This window comes from Bombus fervidus, chromosome 4, assembly GCF_041682495.2.
Source record: "Bombus fervidus isolate BK054 chromosome 4, iyBomFerv1, whole genome shotgun sequence".
In the NCBI taxonomy this organism is placed as follows: domain Eukaryota; kingdom Metazoa; phylum Arthropoda; class Insecta; order Hymenoptera; family Apidae; genus Bombus; species Bombus fervidus.
In genome coordinates, this window is record NC_091520.1 from 10,416,829 (window position 1) to 10,444,245 (window position 27,417).

At 38.4% G+C, this 27,417-nt stretch overlaps 3 protein-coding genes across 8 annotated transcripts in view; 2 read left to right on the forward strand and 1 right to left on the reverse strand.

The window, feature by feature from the left end:
• Nucleotides 1-121: 121 nt before the first annotated feature.
• LOC139986951 (tripeptidyl-peptidase 2-like) lies at nt 122-8,025 on the reverse strand. Of its 4 annotated transcripts, XM_072002729.1 has the most exons (20): nt 7,886-8,025; nt 7,607-7,804; nt 6,897-7,025; nt 6,650-6,817; nt 6,020-6,180; nt 5,764-5,927; nt 5,358-5,690; nt 5,002-5,271; nt 4,607-4,918; nt 4,371-4,527; nt 4,110-4,297; nt 3,860-4,014; nt 3,540-3,757; nt 3,220-3,454; nt 2,911-3,161; nt 2,533-2,544; nt 1,815-2,059; nt 859-1,316; nt 545-760; nt 122-476 (listed from the first exon to the last, which is right to left on the reverse strand). In XM_072002729.1, exons 2-19 carry the CDS (start codon nt 7,766-7,768, stop codon nt 551-553), a joined length of 3,828 nt encoding a protein of 1,275 aa, XP_071858830.1. In that variant the 5' UTR covers nt 7,769-7,804; nt 7,886-8,025; the 3' UTR covers nt 122-476; nt 545-550. The 4 variants fall into 4 exon arrangements, with proteins under 4 accessions (XP_071858830.1, XP_071858829.1, XP_071858831.1 ...); XM_072002728.1 differs by lacking the exon at nt 7,886-8,025 and having other exon boundaries at nt 7,607-7,853; XM_072002730.1 differs by lacking the exon at nt 7,886-8,025 and having other exon boundaries at nt 122-489; nt 7,607-7,853.
• Nucleotides 8,026-8,154: 129 nt separating this feature from the next.
• Uxs (UDP-xylose synthase) lies at nt 8,155-10,891 on the forward strand. The gene is made up of 5 exons (XM_072002759.1): nt 8,155-8,290; nt 8,396-8,983; nt 9,073-9,186; nt 9,271-9,591; nt 9,680-10,891. The coding sequence occupies exons 1-5, from the start codon at nt 8,230-8,232 to the stop codon at nt 9,946-9,948; spliced, it is 1,353 nt and encodes a 450-aa protein (XP_071858860.1). The 5' UTR covers nt 8,155-8,229; the 3' UTR covers nt 9,949-10,891.
• A 5,841-nt stretch (nt 10,892-16,732) lies between these two features.
• Sulf1 (Extracellular sulfatase Sulf1) overlaps nt 16,733-27,417 on the forward strand; it is a 78,194-nt gene continuing 67,509 nt past the window's right edge. For all 3 annotated transcript variants that reach the window (XM_072002725.1, XM_072002726.1, XM_072002727.1), the window contains exon 1: nt 16,733-17,083. The gene's annotated coding sequence lies outside the window, so the exon portion shown is untranslated. The remainder of the gene's footprint in view (nt 17,084-27,417) is intronic.

Sequence of the window (27,417 nt, forward strand, 5' to 3'; positions counted from 1 at the left end):
ATATGTATATATATAATATATATATTTATTTACATTTAATATATTGTAAAAATGGAAAAATCTAAATAATTGTAAATGATATACATTATGTTAGTTAAAATGAATGTTGTCAAATAACACATTATTGTTTAAAAACTTTAATTTCTAAATTCATAACAGTTTCCATGATATTCTGGCGCTTTTTTCTCTTTTGATGCGATAAACGCCATAAAAATGCACTATTACAACAGCGGTACTTTTAGTAATATAATTTCTTATGTTTAATTTCTTACGTTTAAAAATTAATATATTTTTCTAAAATCATTTTTTCGTATTTTTTTAAGAGTATGAACACAAGTATATATTTATAAGTGTATAATACACTTGAATGACTCAACAGAAATAGTTCTGCCATAGAGGTGCATTGGAAACTGTTTGTCATGATTAGTTTCCATTGTCAGAATATTTTTTCCATTGTCAAATTTATTCCTCCGTACCTAGAAAAGATACCTGTGCACTTCATTATACTTTACAACTAATTTAGAATTAAATGAGTATCAATTACCATTGATCAAAACGATCTGTACGAAGGAGGATAACGCGACGGTATACTTGTCTGAATGTGACGTGACAAATGTTCCCATCCTAAGATATTTGCAAGTTCTATACATTTTTCGTCAACTTCTTTTAATGGGTTGTCTTCGTAATAACGCAACAATAATTTCAAATAGCGACCATAATGATTATTAATGTGAGCATGCCACAGTGAGAGAGTAATGACCTGCAAGTAAAGAAGTATTTTGTTTTTACATATAGTTTCCTTAAATAAACAATAATAATTGTTAAATAACAGTGCAACCACATTTCAAAATGTCTTGCCTTAATGTCAGTTGGTTCAGCGAATTTTTGTACTTCTTGCCAGTGATGTGTTACACTCTCTAATAAATGTTCATATGACTGACGATCTCCCTCTCCCTTTTTTGCACTATGTACGTACAATCGCGCTAATGCACATCCTTTCTTTACTAATGCTTTTATCAAGCTAAGTTTCTGTTTTTCCATAGTGGTTCTAATTTTTGCTGCATCGTCACGTTGATCGCTCTTCAAGCCATAATAGGCTAAGAGCTTATCTTGATCAATATTTGTAATCACGGCATCTGCGACAGTTATTATTTGATTTGCTAGAGAAACAGATTCTTCTGAAATGTCATCGTGTGGTACATGACGTCGAGCTTCAGGTGAGTCCAAAGAAATCAGCATGGCAGTGTGAACGGGCAGATGGTCAGAGAAGAGATTCTTTAATTCTCCATAGAGTAGATTTGCATATTCTCCAGGTTCTATTAGTAATAATACCAAATTAATTATATTTTCAAATAATAATATAAAAATGTGGACATATGCTTGCATTAAAAACAATAGGACAGGTTTTGTATAAACTTGTTTGAAATGAATTATTCTAATGTACATATACGTTTATGTTTGTGTTGAAATGATGCTGTTAAGTGAGATATATATTACTACTAATAATTTTTTTTGAACATCACAAAAGAAAAGACAAATTATAGTAAATTATTTGTTATGCATATTACACAATCGTGCATTGGAATGAAACAAATGGCTATAAGAAAATTCGATAATCATTTAAACGGAACTGAACAGGATTTCAAATCAAATTTTGGAGTAACGTTTTATTGCACTCTAATGAACTTACTCGTAGAAGGCGCTATTTGTTGAATTGAAACCGGAAAGAAAAACAAGATATTTATATGATGCTAAACCTTACACAATATGTAATTATATATAATCAATATTAGATGAACGAAAAATCTGATTACCCAGCTTTGTAAGCCAACTGCATTTGAAATCCCTGAGTGCTTCATTGTATTCATCCCACTTAGTAGTTTTTTCTTTGTTTGAATGATAGGGACTACTACTGCTGCTGCTACTAGATTTTTTATTTGGTTCAGATAAAATATATTTAAACGTATGGAAATCCACCTTCCTTCCATTATCATCTTTGCAGAAGGTCAGTGTACCCTGTAAGTAACTAGCATTTCCTAAGGCAGCACCTCTGGAAACTCTTTAAAATGAAATAGAAATTTCGTTTTCTTTCAAACAGATTAATATTGCCTAAGAATCTCGCTATAACAAAATGTTATAAATGAAATCAAACGTGAAGATAACAAATTAAGATAAAAAGGAAGTGTATAGCATTTTTATGTTTAAAAAAGCATACATAAAGCATTATACCTAAAATATTATGTGTATATAAAGCAAAACCACTATGTAAAATTTATTAAAAAATCTTCTAATATGCACAGATACACATATTGATCTAAATATTCAGATCTAAAATGTAAGCAATAAATAAAATGTTTTTTAAAATAATAAAGCATGTAAATTCACGAAACTAAATAAAAATGTAGATGCAATGAAGTAATGCATAAAATAAAAGTATATCTATTAAAGAAAAATCTGCTTTAATTGATGTTATTTTTAATTAAAAGCATGTAAATGTTTAAAATGTTTGCAAAAAGAATGCTATAGACTTACTTGTTTTCAGCGCTGCAGTGCGGAACGAAAAAAAAAAGGAAAATTTTCTTAGTAATACTTTAGAAACAGTTGATTGATAAAAAAAAAAATATAAAACAATTTTTCACAAATTATCTGATCTAACATTTTTTGAACGTACACATCTTGCATATATACTACATCTTACATTCATGCACCAATTTTTATTTGCATAAAGAAATAATATATGTACTGCTACATGCAAAATGAATGTAAAATAATAATCTTAAGAAGGAATATAAGCTATGCGTGAATAAACTTTAAAATAATTATATATTTTCTTTAACATCATAGTAAATAATAATTCTTGTCGTATATAGTATTTAAAAAAAAATATTTTGCTTCAAATAAAATACTTACTTGTTTTCATTCGATAAAGGAGCAATATACAAAGGAAGAATGTGGCCAGGTGGAACTGAAGCCGCTATCATTTTCTTGCCACCGATAATAGCTTGTGACTGACTGGCATATACGTCTAGACTAATTGGATTACTTAGCGTGTGACTTAAAAGGAACGGCATTTCCGTTAATCTATCAAGTAAATCTTTCTTTTCATGACGTACATGTATTTTCAAAGTATAATCGCCTTTCTCTAATTTTTGATTAGCATACTGTAATAAAAAATAGCATTATTTCCTCATTGTTTCATATTAATATACTCGTTCTTACTTTGGATGGGTACGCATCTCCACAACAAATAAGTTGTTTATTAGTATCATAAATCATCCACATCTGACTATCATATTCACTTTCATATAATAAATCGCTAAGCAGCGCAGCATTTGGAGTTACTTCAGTCGCCTTTGCACAGTGGAACGTATATGTTAATTGCAATTCATAAATTTGTCGTGAAGGAGGAATAATATCTCGGTCTCTTAAAGGAGCGATCTTTGCATCAGTGGGTCTGTAATATTAGGAAAGAAAATAGAACTACATTAATTCATTTTCATTGATATATCATCCTGTGCAACACTTTTTAGTTTACGTACTTCAATATTTGTACGGATGATTTAAGGCAAATACTGGGCACTACTTCTTCATTTCTAAGAGAACTTCGCACTTCTAAGCGATTTATTCCATCTCCAGATTGCATTGTAAGATTCCCATTTATGATATGAACACCATGAAATTCAATGAAGTAATCCACTAACATGTCACCTATGTTTGCCCAATATTTTGCGATGACCACTTCTAAGATCAATCCTCCCTATAAATAAAATATGTTTCTTATTTGATGATACTTACACCTAAATTCTTATTTGATAATACTAAACGTTTTGTTAAAATGTATAAAGAGAATTAATAATACCTGAACAGCAAATGGATGAACAATTTCTGATTGAGAAGTAACAGTGAACAACTTATTAACTTCAAGAGTTTTACAGGACAAACGTGGTTTCAGTTGAACGCTATGAATCACAAATCTTCCAGTTTTATCTTTTTCTGTGCTCTTCAATCTAACCACTGAATTGAATTATATTAAAACATTCATTTTATGTGTTCAATATTGTACATATGAAATAATATTGCTATATATAAATATTGCTGAAAATGCATACCCGCCCATGTTGCATCTTCAGGAACGAGAATAAAATGTCGACGAATTGTATTCGGTTTAAATAAGATATTTGTATATGCTAAGTCTGGAAGTACCGCAGTTTTTGGCAGTGTTTGTGGCTGCACTACAGTTATTGGTATTTGGAACACTGGTCCTTTTGCAACGTCTGTTACATCATACGCTCGTACACTATAAATGACAATTAGTACTAATATTGCACGTTATTAATATGAAAAAAATATGTTAGTTCGAACGTATTTACCTAGTTGTATGAACACCTTCGGGTAAATTAAATCCATCAATTTTAATAGCAAATGCGCGAACCATATTCATTAAATCAAGATGCGTTGGAAAATGTACCCAAGGTGCATCGCATACCAAAGTTAATTTCAAATTGAAAGCAATTTTAACTGCGGGGTCTATAAAGTATCCAAGTATTATAATAAATCACATCCAACTAAGACATATAGTATTACAGTAACATATGTAAAATTATACCAGTATTTTCGCTATTAAGGAATACAGGTTCAACGTTAATAGCATAATCTTTTGATCGATCAATAACACCGCTTCTCATGTGGATTCCTTTGGCGTTATTTGGACCACAGTTAATGGTAAATCTTATATCCCTTTCAGGTACGTTATTGTAAGTAAGAAGATTATCGAATGCACGCTCGACTTGTAATAGCCCGGACCCTTGTGCAAAAGGGTCTAGATTTTGTATATATAGAGCTGTATTTTCAAGCGCTCTTTTTATGCTATATGGAGAAAGAGGATAACCTTTGGCAAGAAGTCCTGACATAAGTAGTGCTGTAATACAAGTACCATATTAAAATATACTTCTTTTTATTATAGTAACATAAACTTTATATTTTAGAAATGTCGATATATACCAATAGCTCCAGTAACATGAGGAGCAGCCATGCTTGTGCCATTCATGAGTTGACTTTTTCTTAATGTAAAATTGGGAACACTAGTTATAGCTCCTCCTGGAGCACATACGGTAATTCCAGCTCCACCATCGATCATTGGACCTCGAGATGACCACGTGTATGACATGCCCGGCATTTTTTCTCTTAAAGAATATTCAGCTACCATCATATCAGGAGAAACATAGGCACCAACACTAATCACACTGTTAGTACTAATATCTGGTGGTGTTCCTATATGATTTTAAAATGGATGGGATGTACTAGATGTTAATGTACCGAGTATATATTTAAAATTTTCGAATGTTCTTTCAACTAACCAATAGTACACAAAGCAGGTCCACGATTACCAGCAGATGCTACCCATGTTACACCAAATTTATCGATAACTTCATTCATTAATTCTCCTATTCTGCCAGTGTTAGACCAATGAGGATGTTCTCCATAACTCATATTAATTACATGTATTTTCTCTTTGTGTTTCATTACATGTATCATTGCACGTATTATTGCAGTTCCTGTTTCCATTGTACCGATGCGGCCATCTCCGACACCTAATGAAATAATTTGAGCACCAGGAGCTACACCATTTGATTCAGGATTATCAGGAAAATACGCTGCTGCAATTGAAGCTACGTGTGTTCCGTGACTTGCTGCAACATAACGAGATTAATTGTAGTTACGAAAACGAAATAAAATAACGAATCGAATCTCATTAATACCTACAGCATAAACCAGCGATTTCTAACGTATTTCCGTCGTCATGAACATTAATACTAATATTCAATTGATCTTCTGGTATAAGGGGTGCATATTCCCTTGTCAAAGTGTATTCGCCTAGAAAGACACCAGCTTCTAAGTTACCTTCTTCAGAAGTGTCAATGCATGCTCTATAACAGAATATAAACAATTAAGTCAAATAGCAATGTTTATAAAGGAAATGTTTTGATTGAAACCCTAAATATCCTGCATATATCTTTACCTCCAAACTTCACCATCATGAAAAACAATACAGTCATAAGTAGGTCCTACATCAGAGTATTTTTTCTCCAGGTTATTTAATATTTCAACTCTAGCTTCAAGTTCTTCTTTTTCTAGTCTTTCTTTTAAACTGTTTACTTGTGGATTCTTTGCTTCAAATTCCTATGTACAATAGTTGAGTAACGTAAAAATCAAATTGTTTCTTATTTTTTGGAAAATTACATATCCATAAAATATTTGCTTATATCTTAATTAAAATCATTTTTTTGTTTCGAAGCACACTATTAAAAAATATAAAAGAACGTTACATGGTATTATGCAACGAATCAATGCCTTTACAATAGATCGAACTGCCAATTATAAATATAGCATTAGATACAGATCACTGTGACACATTGTGAAACTGGCCTCATTTGATTGCATGGTTCAACATATCCACAACAACCCTATCTTTGGATCACATGGTCTAAAAGCCTATTTACATTTTTGTTCTTAAATATTTGATGCTTTTAATTAATCTGAGAGCCAATTTAAAGATATCAAATTTTAATAAATAAATAAAATTGAAATGAAAGTTTCTTATTTCTGTGTGCATCATATGCAATCAAAATGCAATTATTAATTTATTTACTTGTAGTTGCCTAGATGCTTCTGCAAGTGCAGATTTTTGACATGTGTCCCATGATCGTTTTTTTCTTTCTAATAATACTCTTTCTCGTAATTTTCCTGGGTATAGTGAATACAAATTTTTTACTCCTATGTGATACTGTCCAGAAGGATTTTTCCAGTTGGATGGAACCTGAGATAAAAATAATTTTCTTTTACTGTTGTGTGTATCTATTGAGCACTATTAATTTCAGATATTATTTGAAATGTACCTTTAATTTACGACCAGTTATCCCTATTATATATCCATCAGGTGCTTGTACAATTTTGCTGGTATCCACATCTCCAGCTCCACTGCAGTCATATCTTTCAATAATTTTTGGCTTCCCATCTGAAGTTTCCTATATTAAATGTATTTGTTATAAAATAGAGCATTTTATTTAAATTTAATTTTACTTCTTTGTTCAAGACAATTCTGCTGTATTATTATCAAAAATTATTTCAAAAATATCATACAAGCAAGGTTGATTTAAATTTATAAATTTTAACAGCAAGGAGGAATGACTAATGTATTTCATTTTAGTATTTAATCACCTATAATCCCATGGTAAACAATGTTCGCGTTAATTGTTAATTTACAACAAAATTGACACAAAATAGCAATCAATGATTATATTACAATGTAACAAAAATCTTCGAGATTGAAGTAATTACAAAATAAAGATAACGGAAAAGATGAATAAATTTAAATTACTAATTTTACATAAAATTGTTCATAGACCTCCACTTTGTATACAAAGGAAACACAAAAAAATTTATAAGAAAGAAAAGGATTTCAGCAAGCCAAGACTTTTGACAATATATATTACTGCCAGAAATAAAATTATGATATTTAGTCAGAGTTTAAAAATGAAAGAAAACTGGAAGAAAATGCAGGAACTTGAACAATCGCGAGGCGTGTCTATATAAAAGCTTCACTTACCTGCATACCAGGAGCCCCAGGATCAATCCCTGAATCGAAAATTGCAATGATGATTCCTCTTCCATCATATTCAGGATATTTTGCAAGAAATTGAGTGACACCAGTTTCTTTTTTAGGTAAAAGACCCCAAACAGGAAAATTGCAATCAATGACCTCTGCCATATTTCAAATACCACTGCCACCGCAACTCCAGAAAAACTACTTGAGATGTTTCCTTTGTACTGCCACAGCCTTATATATCAATCAAAAAACAGCATCTGCGCCTGCGTGAGTACTCACAGAAAATGTTGAGGTTAAGTTATCGGCCCACGATACGTCAGATCAAACATGGATCAAACAGACAATAAGAAACAAAATTTGTAAAACGTTTGCGTTATGGTGTTCAGAGAGCAGCACCAACATTACGTCAATAATTAAATAAAATAGCGCTTCAAGTATCGCAAATTTCGCGATGAAAGGTAATGATGTAAGAGGTTATGTCTTTTAATTATAGAAACCTGAAAATGACATATTTGTGGCGATTGAACATCTTCTTCTCTACTGGATATTATCATGATATTAGTCTGTGACAAGTTGATGGGGAAGTAATGTAAATATCTCCATGACATGTGCAATGTTGAAGCATGGTTGTCACTCCGCGAAAGATGAAACAGGTTGCCTTCTTCGTGATTTGTATAATATTAGGTAAATGTTATTGCTGCTTTCTAGCAAGCAGTTAATATTTCTTTACAGCTGTGAGCACTTGCCCTTGAATGATAAAATCAATGTCATATACTTATCTTGTTGCAGTGTTAGGATTTTACAGAACATTAGTCAATCCAGAAGATGAACAATCTTTCGCCCGACTTCATCCAAGAGATCGTAAATCTCGTCTAGAAGATGTAAATGAGATTGAAAATGTCAATGAAAAAATTCAAGAGGCTGAAGAAAATGTACGTTACACTGATATCAAAGATATCGAAGAAGCAAAAATACGAATTCGTGAATTAGAGGGCAAACTGCAACATCTTGAAGCTAAAATTGAGAACAAAGTATCAAAGGACTTTCCAACAGTCAAATTTCTTAACTATAAGAATCGAAAGAGGATATTGGTGACAGGTGGAGCTGGCTTTGTTGGATCACATTTGGTTGACCGTTTAATGCTTGCTGGCCACGAAGTAATAGTTGTAGATAATTTTTTCACTGGCAGGAAACGTAATGTTGAACATTGGGTTGGCCATGAAAATTTTGAGCTTGTTCACCATGACATTGTTAGACCTCTCTATTTAGAAGTTGATGAAATATATCACCTTGCTAGCCCAGCTAGTCCACCACATTATATGCTTAATCCAGTTAAAACGATAAAAACAAATACATTAGGTACAATAAATATCTTAGGTATGTAAACACTGTGCCAACTTAGAGTGTCGAAAATCTCACTTAAGTAGTCAATAAACATAATTATCCAACTATAATTGATATATCAGGTCTTGCAAAAAGGGTAGGAGCAAGAGTTTTAATTGCTAGCACATCTGAAGTTTATGGAGATCCTAATGAACATCCTCAATCAGAAACTTATTGGGGACATGTAAATCCTATAGGTATATATGAGAATAATTGCAATTGCATTTGTTTAATAAAATGTAAGATGGTAAAATAAAAAAATTAATATATGATTTTCATAGGTCCAAGAGCTTGTTACGACGAAGGAAAACGCGTAGCAGAAACATTAAGCTATGCATATATGAGACAAGAAGGCATCTCCGTGCGTGTTGCCCGAATTTTTAACACATTTGGGCCAAGGATGCACATGAATGATGGTCGAGTAGTTTCGAATTTTATTCTACAAGCGTTACAGAATGACTCGATTACGATATACGGTAGCGGAAAACAGACGCGATCTTTTCAATATGTATCCGACTTAGTCGATGGATTAGTTGCCCTAATGGCATCTAATTACACTCAACCAATAAACATTGGAAATCCTGTTGAGCATACAATAGAAGGTAAATATGGTATTGTCAAACACTCTTAGAAAAATCGATCGAATATTTTACGGAAAATATACAACGAGTCAATTGTAATTGATTACAGAATTTGCCCTTATAATAAAGGATCTAGTTGGTACTAATAGTAAGATAGTCGAACTTGCCGCGGTCGAAGATGATCCACAACGAAGGAGACCCGATATTACTAGAGCTAAGAAGTATTTGAATTGGGAACCGAAGGTTCCTTTAGCCGAAGGACTTAAAAAGACGATAATGTATTTCGCTAAAGAATTACAGAGGACGAAGCACTCTCAGAAAATTAGTATAAAACAATCTTCCTACAAAAACGATCACGATATAGTGGAGCAACTTTAGAAAATAAAATATCAAAACGATTACTTTTTCCACTTTTAAAAAAGTGGTTTTGGAAAGTGCCATTATGCTATGGACCACTACGTGCCAAAAAATTCCCCGTCCAAATTGAATTTTCTATAATTTAGAATATCGAGTACATATTGTTAATTTAAAATGGAAGAAAAGTATCGTTCGTCTTTATGCAATCGATATTTATTTTAACTCTGTTAAGATATTTAATTATTTACAAGAATTTTATTTATTAATCGTACATAGTAGTATTCAATAGTATTCAGTTCAAATACCGAATGCTTTGAAAGCATACTACTTTATTCGTGATAGAACGAAGCGATCAATTTATCGTATAGTTTTCAAAATTCTTTATCTAATGATTGTTTGTGTGGTGGTGGTGCTAGGGGAAATTACCAATATCCTTTTTCCCTGTGTGAAATATTAGGCTAAATTGACAATTTTAAATGACATTACTCTAAATTTACTTAATATTTCTATATAATCGATTTCCCTTCAGCTGTACATGTCTTTCTATCATAAAATTTTCGTGATGTATAATAGCGATATTAATCAATATGCACTTGTAATTAGTTAACAAATTTTTCTGACACCAAACTTTTTACCATAGAATCAAAACGTGTTTATAAAGTTTCTCGAATGTTCTTATAAACCACAGCGCTTGGACGTTTGTAATATACTAGTAGTCGTACCGCGTGTGATACACACACGGTGTAAATGTACTGTAATATTGTACTGTAATATTTCGTGAGTATGTAAACGGGAAAGTAATTTTATACTGTACGAAATAATGTATTGTACACGAGTGTAAGTGAGTAAAACACTTTTTGTAAAGACAACCCTGTTTCGTCTAGACGACTCACGTGTTTAATTCATACACGAGTAACGATCCCACGGTGTAGAGGGAAATATAAAATTAATGCTTGCATCATAACATGCGTCTAACTATGTATCAAACGATCATGATCACTTCGTGCGACCATAATCTACGTCCATCTCATTTTGTAAGAAGAATTTTCAACGATCGCGTCGCGAGTATACACATTGTTGCATAACGAGTCGGGTGATTCTTCTTGTCCGGTTGCGCTCCAACTAGATAATATTATAATTCCGATAAGCGTGACCACTTGCTGAAAACGCATTCCACGGCGAGATTGAAGAATCGCCCGCGTCATTTATAGTGCATTTGAAGGGCCGATTGCTCGTAATGGGTGTCGCGTGGGCCTTGACAGGGCGCACGTGGTCGTCCTGTCTCGAAGACAGGAAAGAGAGGAATGGCCAGCCAACGATCGAAAGAAGAAAAGAGAGGAACGAACAGATTGGCAAGAGCAAGGGGCTGGTAAGACTCGGTAATTCTTAACGATAATCATCGCATCCGGGATATGCCGTGGCTTTGTCGTCGCGGATGAAAACGCCGCAAGGGTGAAGATGACCTAATCGTTGAGGAGACAGGCCGCTAACGACTCCGGCCACGGAGGAAATAAGGCGGATAGAGGCCTCCTCCTTCTCCTCCTCTTCCTATACTTTCGCGCGACGGTTACGCTTCGTTTTAATCAAGCCGCACAGTTTAATTTCACGCGGGCGTCAGCTTTGTATAAATAGCCAGATGATGGCTACGATGATGAGTACTTGGAACAGATTGCCAGCAGCGTCAACGTTTCTTTTTCCCTCGTCTTCTTTCCGTCGTCGGTCGTTTGAAACGACCAGTCTATCAGAAAATGCGTCACAACGAATGAATAGTACACGTTAATGAGCCAAAGGGGATGTACCATCGTGTAATCGACGAACTTCAACGACTTCCTGTCTGCGGAGACCGAAGGAACAGGTGACCTAATTCAGTGTAAAGTAACTCTTGCTCTCTATCCGCCGGTGGTCCGCTAGTAATCCGATCTATCTATCGGTAAACGAGACGAGCAGCACTCGTCTAACGTGGGATTAGCACGTGAGCAACCTAGTACTTTTTAGCTTCGACCGAGCAGGACGGAGGGGATGTTTCGATTGGGGTGAATATGAATGGCTCGATTCGATCAACCAATACAACGCGAGTCACTTTATAAAGTGTCTTTACACTATATAAAAAGCAGAATGACTAATATAAATATAAAATAAAGAAACGAAGGAAAAAGAAGAAGAGAACAAGTAACGTACAAGGGTACTGCCAGATAGGATTAAAAACGAAAACCCAAACCACTCGACGCTGCATCACGAGTTTCTGACTGAATGTATTCATTGCAGATCTCGACAGTTCATTCTCGTCTCTTGCAAATGTATTCTATTCTTATGGAAAGAAAGCGAAACGAACGTTGAGATGAACACGCCAGATACCCCCGATGGAAGTTCGCACGCTTTCTGGTCAGGAAGGGAAGAAAGAGAGGAAAGCGGGGGTAAATTATTGATGAAAAACAGGAATTCGTCGCGATGCGATGGGACGACCGATCGGAAGTTTTCACGTGAAATTTGCATTGCGGATTTAACATGCACGTTACTCGGCAGCCGTTCATCTCTACTTTGTCCCTGCATTATGTATGACGCACACAGCAAGCTCCTCGAGCTGCAGCTCTGTTACGGATTCGAAAGTGTAGCAGACTACTCGACACACATTCCCCTGTCTAACCTACCCCGTCCTTATCTCGTGTACTACCTTTTAACGTACTATCAGCCAACATTCTTGCATCCTCGTGGTTAATGATAAAAGCAAGAGTTTCCCCGGGTGAGAATGTCTCGACGAACGACACCGGGACATTGAGTTTTCCAATAAACTCCTGGGAACTCGGCCATGAAATACTCGCTGTAATATGTAGGTGCTGTTTCATGGAGTTCTGAATAGAAAAATTAACAATGAGATTCCTGCGAATGTACAATATTATTCATGAGAATCATTGCACGTAGCAACTTGGAGTGATACATTCTTTACATTCTAAAGATTCTTCCTCTTGGAATCATAGAGAACGATGCCATTATAGCGTATATTATAGTGTATATTATAGTGTGTATCGTGATTGAAATATTACACTAGTTTGATCTTGAAACCACCTTGACATTCTCATCAATTGGCAATTTTTCTTGAATCTTGAATTGATCTCTTCAGGCTCTTGACAGATTTCATTACATATATACCGGGATATCGTCCATCAAAATACGCGTTGATGACATAATTGTGATGCGTCTATAATCTTAATAAATCCATTGAAGTATCCTGTTAACACATCGATGTTTTCAAACGTTCATCAGGATCAAAGCGATCAAGTAGTTTTCAAGCGGCTCGTGTAATTATCCAATAACAAACGTGTCCTAAGCATCATTATTACGTATCATAGGGACACGTTTACGCATGATCTACGAGACTTTAATTATGCCCCCGGGGAATCGAAAAGGAATAGACGCGTTAGACGAAAGCGGTCGCGTGAGCTGAGCAGCTGCCTGTCAGGTCGTTGCGACTCCAATAGAACAGAATAATTATGTGGCAGGTCGGAACGAGTCGCTTAGTTGCTCGTTTTCGACCAAACTCGTGAACTTACCAGAAGAAGATCGCTGACTGTTTGCGCTCACGCTGCACGGAACGTGCACATACAATCATAACAATCGTGATGGAATTACATACTAAAGCGATAAGTATTGTTCCTTTTCGATGAGAATGAAACTTCTTGGTATCTGTTATTCAGATATTTCCATCTCTGTAGGTTCCCCTTGGAAACTTTTACTCGTCCAATAATAATGGGTTGTCGCAGTGAATGCGAGGGGAACTGTGCTGCTTCGATCGTGTATTCTAACTAGCGAAGCTAAAGTGTAATTTAATATAGGAGACTCAGGCCAAAATTTATAGTTCAGCGTGCATCCTTTGTACATCAGAACGTCCACCAATTTCCCGAAATTTCTATGTTCGGTTTGATTATTTTCGAGTGACACTCTGGATTGCAATCGAATACACAGCAACTCGAAGTTTAGGTACTTCTCTTTACTTTGCGTCCCAGCGTTTGTACATCGAAGCATTTATAAATCGAATTTATCACGGTTTCCACTTTCAAGCAGCAAAACTGTTCTCAAAATTGCAATCGACTGCAGAAACGTTAACGTTCGGTCTCGCGTATAAGTTTGCCCTTTCACGGTATATTTCGTCGGTTTCCCCACCTGAAGAGGAAGAGGCCTGAGCGTGCAGCTTCTACGAAAACGCATAAACATTTCACCTGGACCGCCCACTCGAACCAGTCTCCGCAATATCGCAAATATTCTGGCGCCATCGAGTTTCGAGCCTCGAGTCTAAATAAATAGCCGATCCACCAAGACTTAGTTATGCATGCGACTCGGTCAAAGCGAGCACGATGCCTAGTGTGTTCGGCTGGCTGAATACTTGAGAACGACGGCTGGCCGGTCTGAACAAGTGGCCTCTGCCTTTTCGATGACCGAAGAGAGCTATGATTTGTTTCTCGCGAGACGACACGCGGATAGACTGTTGAAGGAAGGTCCAAGACGAGTGGCAAAAAGAGGAGAATGATTTCAGCAACGTCGAGTGTTTAAGGGTGCCGGACTCTGGAGGAGCTTAAACACTTCCTAAGTTTTGATTACAGTCGACGTTGAGCTATAATTACTCGAGGTTAACGCGTTGCAGCTACTGACGCATACGTTGCGTCGTCTTAATTATTTAAGATTCAAGTTGTGGTTACAGTATGAGTATCCTGATATACGTGTGACTGTTCTGAATGAAATATTTAAATATCTGTGCGCGTACACTCATAAGAATCTATGTGCATATTTGATAACTCCGACGTATTCGTTAAAACGACAGTTTAGCCTTAATTGCTCGACTCTTAGACGGATGCAACTGTTGGGATTTTGTCTTCGTGCATTTTTAAAGAAACAATCTGCGAGCAACGAGATTGCAATGTTTCCAACGTGAAAGTCATGCATTTTCTGGAAAAGAACGACCCCTGTTTTAATAGCAACGAAGAGCGTAACATAGTTCTAAAAATTATTCTACACCATAAAATCCTATCAAAGGAGATTAAAAAAAAAAAAAAAAAAAGAAACATATTCAACTAGGGATGAAAGACATTAACGAAAGACAGGAAGCGTACCCGTATCGAAGATAGCGCCTAGGTTAATATTTGCCATGGTCTGTTGTCGGCGCGTATGCCGTAAGCGAGTCTAGAACACACGGGTCTAAATCCTGGTTAAAAGCACTGATAAGCTTTAGGGTGACACGCACGATGCAGGATTCCCCGAATTTGCCGTTATCAGCTAGGGTTTGGGATCGTTCGATTCCAACTACGCCATCATCCTCGGTCGTTAGACAATCTGGAACGAAACTTTCCTCTCGAATTTAGGCCAATAAACGTGGTAGTCGTGACAGGTGGGATTTAGACGACGATACGCTATTCGTAATAACCTGGGACTAACGCGTTACGGCACAGGTGCTGGTTTGCAACGACTGGTAAGGTAAATGACAGGGTAAACGCGGTAAAGGTACACTATCATTCTGGCATAAAAGCCTGGTACGGTTACATCGTTCGCTCCCTCGAACGCGAACGCGATATATGTGGAAAATTTATCGAATCGTTTGCGAGTCTGGCTTTCGATCGTTTTCCCAGTCATGTTTCGTATGTTGGATCTTTACGATCCTGACGATTCGTTTATTGGTGACACGGAAGAATGACATAGTTTTGACGTAGCGTTTTACAGCCGTCGTATATTTTTTTTTTTTTTATTTTTCACCTTAGATATTTTACGAGATGATCGAGGAACGCTTCGGGGGAGAAGTAGGTGGTTCTTCGTTCTAAATTTGCATTCCCATTCGTTGCATTCAGGCGCACTGCGCAACGTTGGGCTGCAAGTTGCAGGCCTTGTGTGAACGACCCCGGGCCTCATACGAAATGTAAATATTTACACGTGAGAGCAGCTGTCAGTGAAGGGGAGTATTCGCTTTTTCAGGTAATGGCCCCGATACCATGGAGGCGCCTTGCCTGCTACACCCGCGATACGTTATCCTGCCACCAGCAGATATTCTTCTCGCTCTTTTTCCACGAATCTTCGGTCCAAGCTGTTGAGATTATACGCGCGTTTCAATGAAATGAATTGGTTAATTAGTTGTGCGTTATCGAACACATGATTGGATCGGAGAATCCATTTAATTCAAGCTATATATAAGGTGGTTCATAAATGCATGTCGATACCACTGGAGATGAATCTACGTTCTGAAATAAGCAAAAGAAATAGGAACATATTTTCTACGTACGTGCTTTATGTGCAGTAACATGTATCGAGGGACGGAATGAACGCTGAACAATTCCTCTAACCATCCATAATTCGAAACCTGAGGTACGTGAGAGAAATTGAAATATACTTAATAAAAGAGAAAGTATAGATAGTATAGGAAGTATAGACAAAATATTCAGACGAGCTTGGAGCTGAACCAATAAATGACGATCCAAGATTCAACAAACATATCATCAACCCAATTATCATTCTGCCTTCATCCATCAAGTTACGAATGAAACCAGAAGCAGCTCTCTACCAATATTTAATTATAAAGAAATGAAAATTTAAAGAAATTCATTGGAAAGTTCCAAGAGCAGAGTTCTAATTGACTGCTACTTAACACCCCACTATAGAGACGACCTCTCTCGATCCTGCAAACTCGATCAACTACAGTAGGAGAACAACAGGCGGATCAGGCGGTACCAATAGGGTGAAACGTGATTTTTCTACGCCGTGCCCCTTCCACGGACCGATCGGCACTCGTGGAAGATACACTTGGCGCGGCTTGCCGGTCCGCCAGGCGACGGAGTAGTTTTCTGGCGCTGGCTAGCGGAGCAGCTGTTTCCAGACTGGAGCGGCGGCCTGGCTGGAAGTTCAGTCTCGTTGCGACCGTCGCCGAGGTCGTGTCGTAGCCTGCCGTTTTTGCGGTCGCGCTCTTTGCCTTCCCGCCACGTGCGCTTCTTCCTCTCTCTCTCTCACTCCTTCCTCTCCTTCGTCTCAGTCTTGTCTCGTCAGCCGATACGTCTCGAAACCGGCTCCCGGTCGGAACTCTGCATCCGCGGCAAACCACGCGACGTGCACGTCGCCCCGGGATCCAGGAACGCTTCTACGAACGAGGAGGAACCGAAGAGGATTCTGTTTCATTAAGACGCCAGTGAGTAGCAAAACTTGATTCCCTTTCTACTTGACTTATGAACGATTGAAATTTGAAATGAGTAGGTAAATTTGTAGGATGTGTTAGGGTGATACGTTTGCTAAGTCAATCACGTACTTAGGATTGTTGCAGTTTGGCGAAATTGTAGGATTTATTATGGGATTGTTGGAATTTGGTGAAAATTTCTTTTGGATTTTTTAAATTTTGGATTTCGAAAATTTTAGTGGAAATCTTGCAAAACTGAAAGATTTTTAAATCTAGGATCGTCGAAATCTATTGAGATTGAGAAATTGCTGAACTTAAGATCGTTGAAACTTAAAGAAGAAACGTTTTCATACAGATATAAGAAATTTCGATAGAGTTGTATTATTGATTTACATATTTGATATAATTTTTATAAAATTCTAATATTTTGATTTATTCGATGTAGCGTTGATTTATATCGATTAATCGTGCAATGATACATTACGAAGCAGTGTATTGCTCAATTCATCAAATATCGATATTATACACTGTTCCCTCTAAATCAAGTAGAAAAATACACACAGTAATTTGCAATTCATTCTATTCGACACCGATAGAATTAGCTTGAATTACGACTTTGTATTTTATCTTGAGGCGTCATCGACGGTGTTCTAAAGAAAAAAATACCTTCCAACAGATATTCAAACAAACCGACTATCATCGATTCTTCTGTTTAATAATCTTTGGTATTACGTAAATCGCCTCCGGTTTACGCGGTTCACGAGAACAGTTTCGAAGCTATGGCGCGCATTGTTCCACTGCTGAAGTTTCCGGCCGACGAATTCGCGGTTCTCCCACCGGAAACAGCGGTCCCCTGCAGTAGAATCGGGCGATACAGGCCTGTTTTAGTTCCAATCTCTTGGTCACTTCGTGGAATTGCAAATAAAAAAACAAAAAAAAAAAGCGTCAAATGCACGTGTTCCGAGGGTCGATATGCAGTCTGGAGCGAATATAAGTTAGTTGTAGGTCTCTGGAGGACCGAGTTTCGAATATTTTACGGGAGGCGCGTTTTATTTCGCGCCGACCAAAGGAATTCGATGCGCTCCGGAATAATTTTTCGGTGGAACGTTGGTTTCTTCGTGGAGAATCTTTGTTCGAATACTCTGAATGCGTTGAAGTACTTCAGTTTGGAATGTGCTCTAGCGAAACGGAATCGAAATTGTAGAAACTATCCGAATTCGATTTTGATACGATAATCGCGTTACGTCTGGTATTTCGAGTTGGTGATTCAATGGAAGAGCGTGCCATTATACGTTCGACGATATAATAAAATTATTCGAGAACATAATGGATGGGATGTTCCGCGGACGAAAGTGGCAATGGTTAGAGGCAATTACCCTATCAAAGCTTTGTCGTGTGTACATTAAAAATCTCTATACCGCTCGTTAGACGATACAACAGCGTTACCGTGTAACTGCATGGAAATCCGATCGCTTTGAATCAGCGATGTTAAATGAACGTGGGCTGAAAGACTAGTAGCGTAGGAAATATATTCCAAAACACTCTCGATGCTTTGAATAATCCAATCTAAATATGAAAACTCCGAGAAATAAACTTTGAACACCTGAGCAGCTATTTCTCAAACAAAAAGGTTGACGCATTTCTCTCTGACTATGACAAGTTACTCCGACGGCAAACGACTTTATAACATTCACTGAAACCGTAAAGAAATTTTCCTCAGCACCTGTCAGTTTACATTAAACATTTTTATCGCGTACACCGATCGATCTATAATCAGCAATTCCTCGTCGATCATCGACTTTCATTGAATGACCGTTCGACGGTGCGTGTGGCGAAAGCGGCGACAAACGCTAAAGGTCGATCGTGTAGAAATTGGTGTAGCGTAGAACCGATCCACGAACATAGACACCTGCGTTCTAGAGTTCGCAAGTTCGACTAGATGACTAACGACTCATTGTACGTTCGCTCGTAAAAGGAGCGGCCCATCTAGATCGCGCTTCTCTTTTCTTCTTTCGTTTTATCCCTGGTATCGTAGTTTGCGAGCGTTGCAGTAACCCGACCCATCCACCGGTGTAATTGTTTCACCTCTGACATGTGTTTTATGCTAAATTAGTTCCCGGTATGGGACAGCATCCTCTGTGACGTGACTCAGACCCGACTATCAGAGAAGCTTTCCTAAGTAGGATACACTTAGAACTCCCTAAAAGTGATCTTTTCATTATTGCTGTTCTCTAAGCACTCTAATTAGTACTCTATTACCATACTCGTACATCGAATTAGTGTCCTATGCACAACGGACTTGATTCTAAGAACGGGTCTCAAAGAGGCATCCTTGAAACCGGGCTCAAAGGAGTTTCACGGAAATTTGTAGACCTCGAAAGGACCTCCTATAGCAGAAGAAGGAAAGTTTCCCCATTGAGAAGTTAAAACGAACGATCCATTGAATAGAAATTTCTTCAAATTCTTCTTCCATTCCTTGAAACGAACGTATGGTGCATCGACTAAAAATTTTACAAAATTCCTTTTCGTTTTTTTAATTTCAGTGTAGACGTTTCTATATATTTTTTTACCAATTTTGTATTTTTTAAAAATTCATTCTCCTGATCTCCATTCTTTGGATATTATCAGACGTCGAAACTTCTTCGTTGCTTCAAAATTACTTTCGCGCCTAATTATAGGAGATAAAACGTTGAAAGAGATAAATATCCAATGGACGAAAAATTTCTTTAATTCTATAAATTTCCGTGATCAGGTGGTGCGTCTGTTTAAGATTTGCCTATATAAGGCTCGTAAAAGGGGAAACGAAGGATGTTCTAATTGAAGTGGAAACCAACGTAGCGTTCAATGTTCGATCGCGTTCGGCATAAAGTTTCTTCGCGCGAAATGCCAGTAAATTCGAAATCCACTGGCGAACGAGGCAATCGAGCGTGTTCTCGCTCGCTCAGAACGAATCGCGAATATATCCAGAGCTTGGCTCGATTCGTACGAACGTGGAGTGACATTAACGCGAAACGAGGGCAGCACGATGTGGGCGAAGATGGACGTTCGTTATCGATGTGATTTGTTGGCGGTGGTTGAAACGAGGGCGTCAGGTAACTGGGGATTCAGGTAGGAAGCCAGTCAGTCTCTCCCTCACGAACCTACATAAAATCGTAGAATATCGTTCTGGGTTATTGGCTGAGATAGTTTGCGAACTCCGTTGATGCTAGTTTCAGCGGAGTTACGCTGCTGGAAATGATTAAGCGTCGTATTTCTATTCGAAATGCCAGTTGATTAATTGCTGGTTAGCGGTTCGTGATGAAAATAGTTAAGTGTTGCGTTTCTATTCGAATACGATTGATTAATTGCTGCGTGCGACGGTGTTGGTGAGGATGGAACGTTTTCAAAGAAGATTCGGAATATGTAATTCAGAAACGGAGAAGTCTGTGCCGAGGATAATACTACCCTTCTTGGTTAAAATATCCTATTTATCATTTCGAAACTGAAGGAAACTGAAATTTTATCATTCGCTTTGTGCCATCTTTCGATTTGAAACGCATAGTCGTTATTTCGTAATTGCTTATATAATAATTTTAACAGGTAAAAACCTCGAGATATTTCGAATATCTCGACATAATATACCGAGAACCGAGAAATGCTAGGGAAGGTATAATAGACGCCTTTAAAAGTTATGTAAATGTTCTCATCTCTTAGGAGGAATTTTGTTCTTATTTACCTGCTAAACCGACATATTTATTATAAAGGTATTATTATCGAAATGCAATTTTGCTTGCCTGAAGACTGTGTAATTATAAGTTGTTCTGCATGATGACGCATTTTATGTTGCAAGACAGTAAACGATCGGCTTGTAGATTGTTTATTTTGACGCGTCGCTGAAAAGAGAACGCGCGTGGGTGGCTACTTTTTCCAGAACTTTTGTTTACCGTCCAACGAGTTTATCGATGGAACGTTCGTTAAAGATTCTGTGAAAAAAGATCGCGTGAATATCGTAAAAGAATCATCGGATTGAATTCATAATCGAACGATGGCTAGGAAACTCGAAAGGAACGGTTTCGAAAGTAAATGAAACAAAAAGCAATCATCGAAAACGATCGGCGCACGGTGAAATTCTACCTAATCAAATGTTGGATTCGCGATGAATGTGTGAAATAAAAATAAAAGTGTATTTGAAATAAGCGCGCAACGCGGAATCGACCCGGTCGAAAAAAAGAGCAGCCACTTGGCTGCTTCGTTCATTACCTGTTGTTTTTTTTTAGCTATGTAAGCATTCGATCGCAACGCGGAATATTTTGCATGTGTTTAATTCCGCATCGTTCGATTAATCACGCGAGAAAATTCATCGCGTAATAAAGCAAAATTGAAAATTTATGGCACAGAGTTACGCAGACTTATAGAAAAGTAATTTAAAAAATCCACTCGCTTTTCTTATATATATTTTAAATTATTTTTTACCGCGTGTAAAATGACTACGCATATAAACTAGTGAAAGAGCAAATATTAGGTAACACAGCACTATACATTTAAATTTTCGAAAGCTCAGTAATCGAAACATTTTACAATTTCTCTGAATTCTATAATTTTTCCCTCGTGTAATAGGTACTCGTTTGAGAAAACTCGTTTCTCGAACAGCTTTTGCAAACTCATCGAAGGTGATTGCGGCGGATCTCCGAAAAAGGAGTAACATTACCAAACAGAAGTTGATACCAGCTAAAAGTTATCGGGTGGTGAAAAACTTATCGTGGAATTTCGTGGACGTGGCCAGAGTGAGTTGCTTCTGCCTTCGATAATATTGATCTTGTCTGGTTGGCGATAAAAGTTTCGCGATTTCTTCTGCTTCGAGTCTTCAGTTTCCGATGCCAGAAATATCAAGTTGTTTTCTTCGAATAGAATCTTAAGTTCCCGGGATGACTTTCCATCATTTGCCTAGTAATCCACGAAACAAGAAAGTAGAATAAGCGATCGATTGTACTCCAAATGGTAACTCCCTGGCAATTTCGTATCATCGTAACAATCGTATATTTTAAGATTCGTTTGGTATTGTTATCCGAACAACAATATCCACTCGAGAAGGAAAGAAACACAGTATACATTATGGAACTTTCCTGTATAATGTACATTCGTACCAGTTATCCATTAATCCTTATAACGATAATTTTTCACAAAATACCGAGCAAGATTATCTTTACAGAAACCTATAAACTGGTCGCGATAAATTATCAACGACGTTTCTTTGCGAACGTGCAGTTAGTGTATACGTTGAATATCGTAAATTTAATCGAAGTACACCGTGAATCGGATACCTTTAATCCAATGAGAAGCAGAATCCAGTCCCGCGCCTCGATACACCGTGAAAGATTACTTAAACGTTTCATGGTTTCTAAATTGGATTTACGTGAACTTCCTATTAATACGGTGCGGTGTGACGCGGCGAAAGGCCGCTGAGGTTAAACGCCATTTATTTACGGAACGATTGTTAAGGATCCAGATATCGTACGCATGTTCGGCGTTTATCGGCGAATAAGTTTCTCGGGCTACACTAACGACAAGGTACAGGCAAGTTTATACCCTCGTTTCAGATAGAACGATCGCTACTTCCACGACGATAGTCAGTAGGCACCGAACAGGTATTGAATAGTATGCGTAAAAGTTAATAGCTTGCGTGTATAGTGTACGTGTGTGTGTGGCGTACGTGATCGATCACAGATGAGTTTATAGAGGTTTTTATGTCACAGCGTTGTACGTAGTAATTCTGTGTAGTTAGGAACTTTTGCTATTAATATTCGTCGAGTAGAAAATTCTCATAATTTTTGTGCTCACGAGGGGAAACTGGTAATCTTGAAATCTCGACGGTGTTATATAGGTAGTTAATGAAATATAATATAAACAATTTACTAACAGTTGATGAATTGCAGATGTTTGAGTGTGTAAAAATGTGGAGAATGCATATATTATATAAACATATACAAAATATGCAAAGCAAACTCGTTATACTTGTTATACTCGTTATACTCGTTATACACGTTGTAGTATTTAGAAGGTAAAACAGATCTGTATAGAGGTTCTATTTCTTTGCAATTTGCATAAATAACAATCTAATAATTAAATGTTGTAAAAATACTAAAAATGCCTCGAGCAAATTTTAGAAATTCTTAAGAAAGAGACGTGGTTGAGAGAAGGAGAGAACGAGATACGAATGAAATGAATGAAAAACTGAGTTTGAGGATCTTGTCTCGTGAATCATTACAACAGAACCTTCGAACAGGACTTAGATAAATATTTTCACAGTCAGTCTGTGGTTCCTAAATAGAAAAAATTCGTCATTAATAATAATTACTTATAGCTATCTGACATCCATTCCATTGATATCCATGATATCCATTCAAAGATTCATCGTCGAAGATGTTTGTTTAGCTCGGATTTATCGTAGAAGGTAATTCCCTGGAGACAGAAAGAAAGTTTTGTAACGCGAAATAGTCTCTCTTAACCTTCTCTAAACTTCACCCTCACGACACACTAAGTGGCGGTAAAAATAGGCACTTGTACGTACGTGCAAACGCACGCACTCAGCCATGCTAAAGCACGCACTCTCCAGCTCCGACTTTTCATACGATGCAGTCCACACTTTTCCCTCTCGTCGAGAGAAAGCCCCGTCACATGTACCGCGGATGGACTTTGGATCTAAACGCAACGACGCGGAGGAACAACGTTTTGCCATTTTCTTTCTGGCAACTTGTCAATTGCGCCCGGCAAAATGTCTGTGAATCATGAAATATATTGCCCAGATTACCGTCCAAAAATCTGCTTCCAAACAATCGAACAACCTCCGTCGTAGTCTGCGTGGCGCCATTTCAATCCACTTTCAACCACCTTTATATTTTCTAAATTAAATTAAACTTGGCCGCGTTCCATTATCTTTTATCTTTCTACACCTCGTTTTACATATTATTTAATCGTGCTTTTACACTTTGTTTTGCAATTTCTATTTCCTTATCCAAATCACCTCGACGTTTTTCTTTCAACGATGAATATCGCGGAGCACGTTTATCGTTAACGATGCTTCTCGATACTAGTCGATAGGAAATGGCTCAAGAAGCAACCCGGACGGCAACTCGTTTAATTCCAGTCATTTCCTGCGAATAAAAAAGAAAATATTATTTTTAAGCTGGAGGCTAATCGATTCGAGAGAATCGGTGGATCTTTCGTTGGGAGAGCGGATCGAGCGTCGCCTCTGGTTCAATCCTCCGACGTTATTTCTTCGTACGTTCGTTCTTATCGATTCTATTACACGGCCAGATATTTTGAGCGGCACGATATTGCGCGATCGATATCGATAAACCGACCGCTCCCGGCTCATTATTGAGCCGATGGATCTATTTATAGGCGGCCAGGTATCTTGATCTTTGGCCAAGTCGTCGGGTAAACCGATCGTCAGCCCCGTGTTTGCTCATCTTCAGCCACTGCGCTTTAGCGGACCGAAGAGGGTTCTTCAGGCTGATTGCATCGTATCGCCCCGGGATCGTTATATTGTCGTAACGAACCACATCAATGGCGGACGTCTTTATCGTCTTGGACGATTGGAAAGCCGGATCAGAACCACTTGGATATTCGTGGCTCTCTTCTAGTTCGTTTTGCGATCTAGGAAATTATTGTTCATGGAAGTTAACGTAGGAAGCGTTTTCAACGACGCAGGGAAAATAAATTTTTCGAAAGATGAGTGATAGGTTCCAAGGTGTTATTACTATCTCAAGAACTGCCATGAAAATGGGAAGTTTATTTCCCTTGTTTGCATTGCATATAACTAGTATATGCGGTCCGATCTTTGCTAGTTATCCCACTGAATTTCAAGGCGTTGATCAAATATACTTATGGCTAGTAAATCTATGACGGTTTTCTTAGAAATTACGACTCGCGTACATCCGTACGAGAAACTCTATTCCTTCAAAAATCCACGAATCTTTACCGGATGAAGATTAAAACATCAAGAACCACGGACACCTCTATGTCCCTTCTTACTTAATCCGTTCAGCGCGCTTCAATTCGAAATTCGATATTTTATGCAGATTTGCGGCGGACCAGCGGCTGGTTAAAACCGTATTACGGCACCGTAGGTGTTAGATTCCATTTGATGGTTCCCATGCTCGTAACTCAGCCGTGGACCGCCCATGGTGAGCCATTGTGGCCGCCGTCAGGCCAATATCCATTCGGCTCGTCTCCTCGCTCGCGCTTCTTTTCGCTGGTCGTTGCACGCCGCGTTTCGCGTAAATGAAATTATCAGCTTTTGCCAGTCGGTTACCACCGTCCGATTTCGTGAATCGTTTCGGGAATCTCTGTGCCCCGTCAGCAAAGATTTAGAGCCTCCTTTGTTGGGAGAGAACGAAGAAAACGCATCCAAGAGACGATAAGATAAATCACTGGCGAGGAAGAATATCAAAGGGATCGTAAAACAAGACGTCAGAGGATCGTTCGATAGAAATTGAAAGCCCAGAGGATTTTAAATGGTCGGCAATTAGAATGTTGAGCATCGATCTGGCCGACGAACTCATCGATCACCGGCGGAGAAGCACGTTCGATAATTCACGGTTATCAAATCGGCAGGAACGCGTGTCGCCAAGTTCACAGCGATTAATCACACGAGTCAGCCGCGTAACGTATTCCCGCCGCGTAGCCGCGATTCATCTTCCTGGTTGCCGGCTTTCCGTGCGCGCATTCCTCGCACGAATTACCTCGCGTCTTCGACCGTCGACCAAGGTCGCGTTCTCCTCTTCGTTCGAGCTTCTCCCTTCGTAATTACGCGCGTAATTTCGTTCGAGTCCGCGCAGCAACCAACTACGGCGACGGCGACGGCGACGATCGTTGACCCTCGACGCGTGAAGAGTTCGCCCGGTTTTTGAAACCGAAAAATTCATTTCGTAGGCAAGAAAGGGACGAAGTGCGGCGGCGGCGGTCGTTAGGTCGTGCGACACATCGTCTCGTGCCGCAACCATTTCGGAGTAAGAATCTTAAGTACCTGCAGAGTCGGGGCCCACAGCCACTCGAGCGAGACGTCGCTTCATTTTGGCACCCAGAATCCTGCACGTTGCACCCCCTTGGCTTTTTGTGCCCGCAACGAAGGTTTTCAAGTGGCAGCGCGACCATCTCGCCCTGGCGAGATTCTAAATGGCTTTCACCGGGCTGCCAAGGGGGCTGCTTTTCGTCTGGGAACGCCAACACCCTGCTCCGTATTTAATGTCTGCCTAATATCGTGCATCTGCTCCGGTTTTCCATAGGGAACACGATGACATTTTGTTATCTGACTCGCTGGTCGTATCAAGTATGGTATATCATAAGTGGTATATACAATATATATTAGTGTGAAGAGATGGTAGAGAGCGAAGTAGGTAACGAGAGAACGAATTGGTTCTCCCTTGCGATGGATTTTATTTTTCTTCCAGCTATTGTCGACTCCTGCCCCTTCCTCGACGCGTCCACTGGTCTCGTTTTCGCACCTGCTCCTCGACTCGACCCATACTTCTTACGAACTCACGCCAATTGGTAGACTATCAGGAAGCACGTGTTTCTCGCTCCAGTTCTAGTTTCGCTGTATGTGGTTTCGTGATTTACGGATCGAGGAATGTGCGAGAGGTTCCTCGAAGAAAAGGATCATGTAAAATCAACCGAGCTGCCAGGGATTTTCCAGGTAAACGTAATTTCTGGTGGAATGTTCATCGAGGAATTCGATAGACCTGGTCGCGAACAAAAGGCAGATTTATTCCTAAGCTTGTCAAAGGTCGCATCTATCCACCAACTGGCGTGCTCCCTTTTATTCAGGTAGCATACCTTTCGTGTCATGAAACATGGGCACAAAAAATCAGATATAACAAGTATCGTGAGAAAAATCAATCTTGAAAAAGAATTCCGAAATAGGTTTCACCGTTGCTCGCAATTAAATCGTAACTTAACGAATTGTTTATTGTCTGAACAGCTTTAAACGGCAATAACGAAGCAGAATTGTGCTCGCCCGAAGCTTCGTTTGCGCATTTGCACGGCCAAGTCTGAGAGTTATTGTCCATTGTTTGTCGGCGCGGCTCGTAACAAATCCTTTTCCCTGTTCAGCCGCTTTTCTTTCTGCCTTTCGCAGATCTTTGGCTGTCTCGTGTTGACACTTGTTTATTTGTCACGGGTATTACACGTGGACAGTAATGGATACACGAGCCCTGAACATAGAATAATAATAATAGGACCGGCGGCGAACGAATCGAGCCTCGCCGCACGCTGTGACTAATTTCCATCCACCCTCGTAATTCATTTTTCTCTGACCGCTTCGACCCGTTCGCTATTTTACGCCTCGTTCTTCAACGCGTAAAGGCGAA

Bases quoted from the DNA above. Each gene is read 5' to 3' on its own strand.
- Uxs (XM_072002759.1), top strand. From the start codon at position 8,230: ATGGTTGTCACTCCGCGAAAGATGAAACAGGTTGCCTTCTTCGTGATT. The intron at 8,984-9,072 runs GTATGTAAACAC...TTGATATATCAG, and splicing joins AGGTACAATAAATATCTTAG to GTCTTGCAAAAAGGGTAGGA. The intron at 9,592-9,679 runs GTAAATATGGTA...AATTGATTACAG, and splicing joins TGTTGAGCATACAATAGAAG to AATTTGCCCTTATAATAAAG.
- LOC139986951 (XM_072002729.1), bottom strand. From the start codon at position 7,768: ATGGCAGAGGTCATTGATTGCAATTTTCCTGTTTGGGGTCTTTTACCT. The intron at 7,026-7,606 runs GTAAGTGAAGCT...CATTTAATATAG, and splicing joins CTGGGGCTCCTGGTATGCAG to GAAACTTCAGATGGGAAGCC. The intron at 6,818-6,896 runs GTACATTTCAAA...TTTTTATCTCAG, and splicing joins TAACTGGTCGTAAATTAAAG to GTTCCATCCAACTGGAAAAA.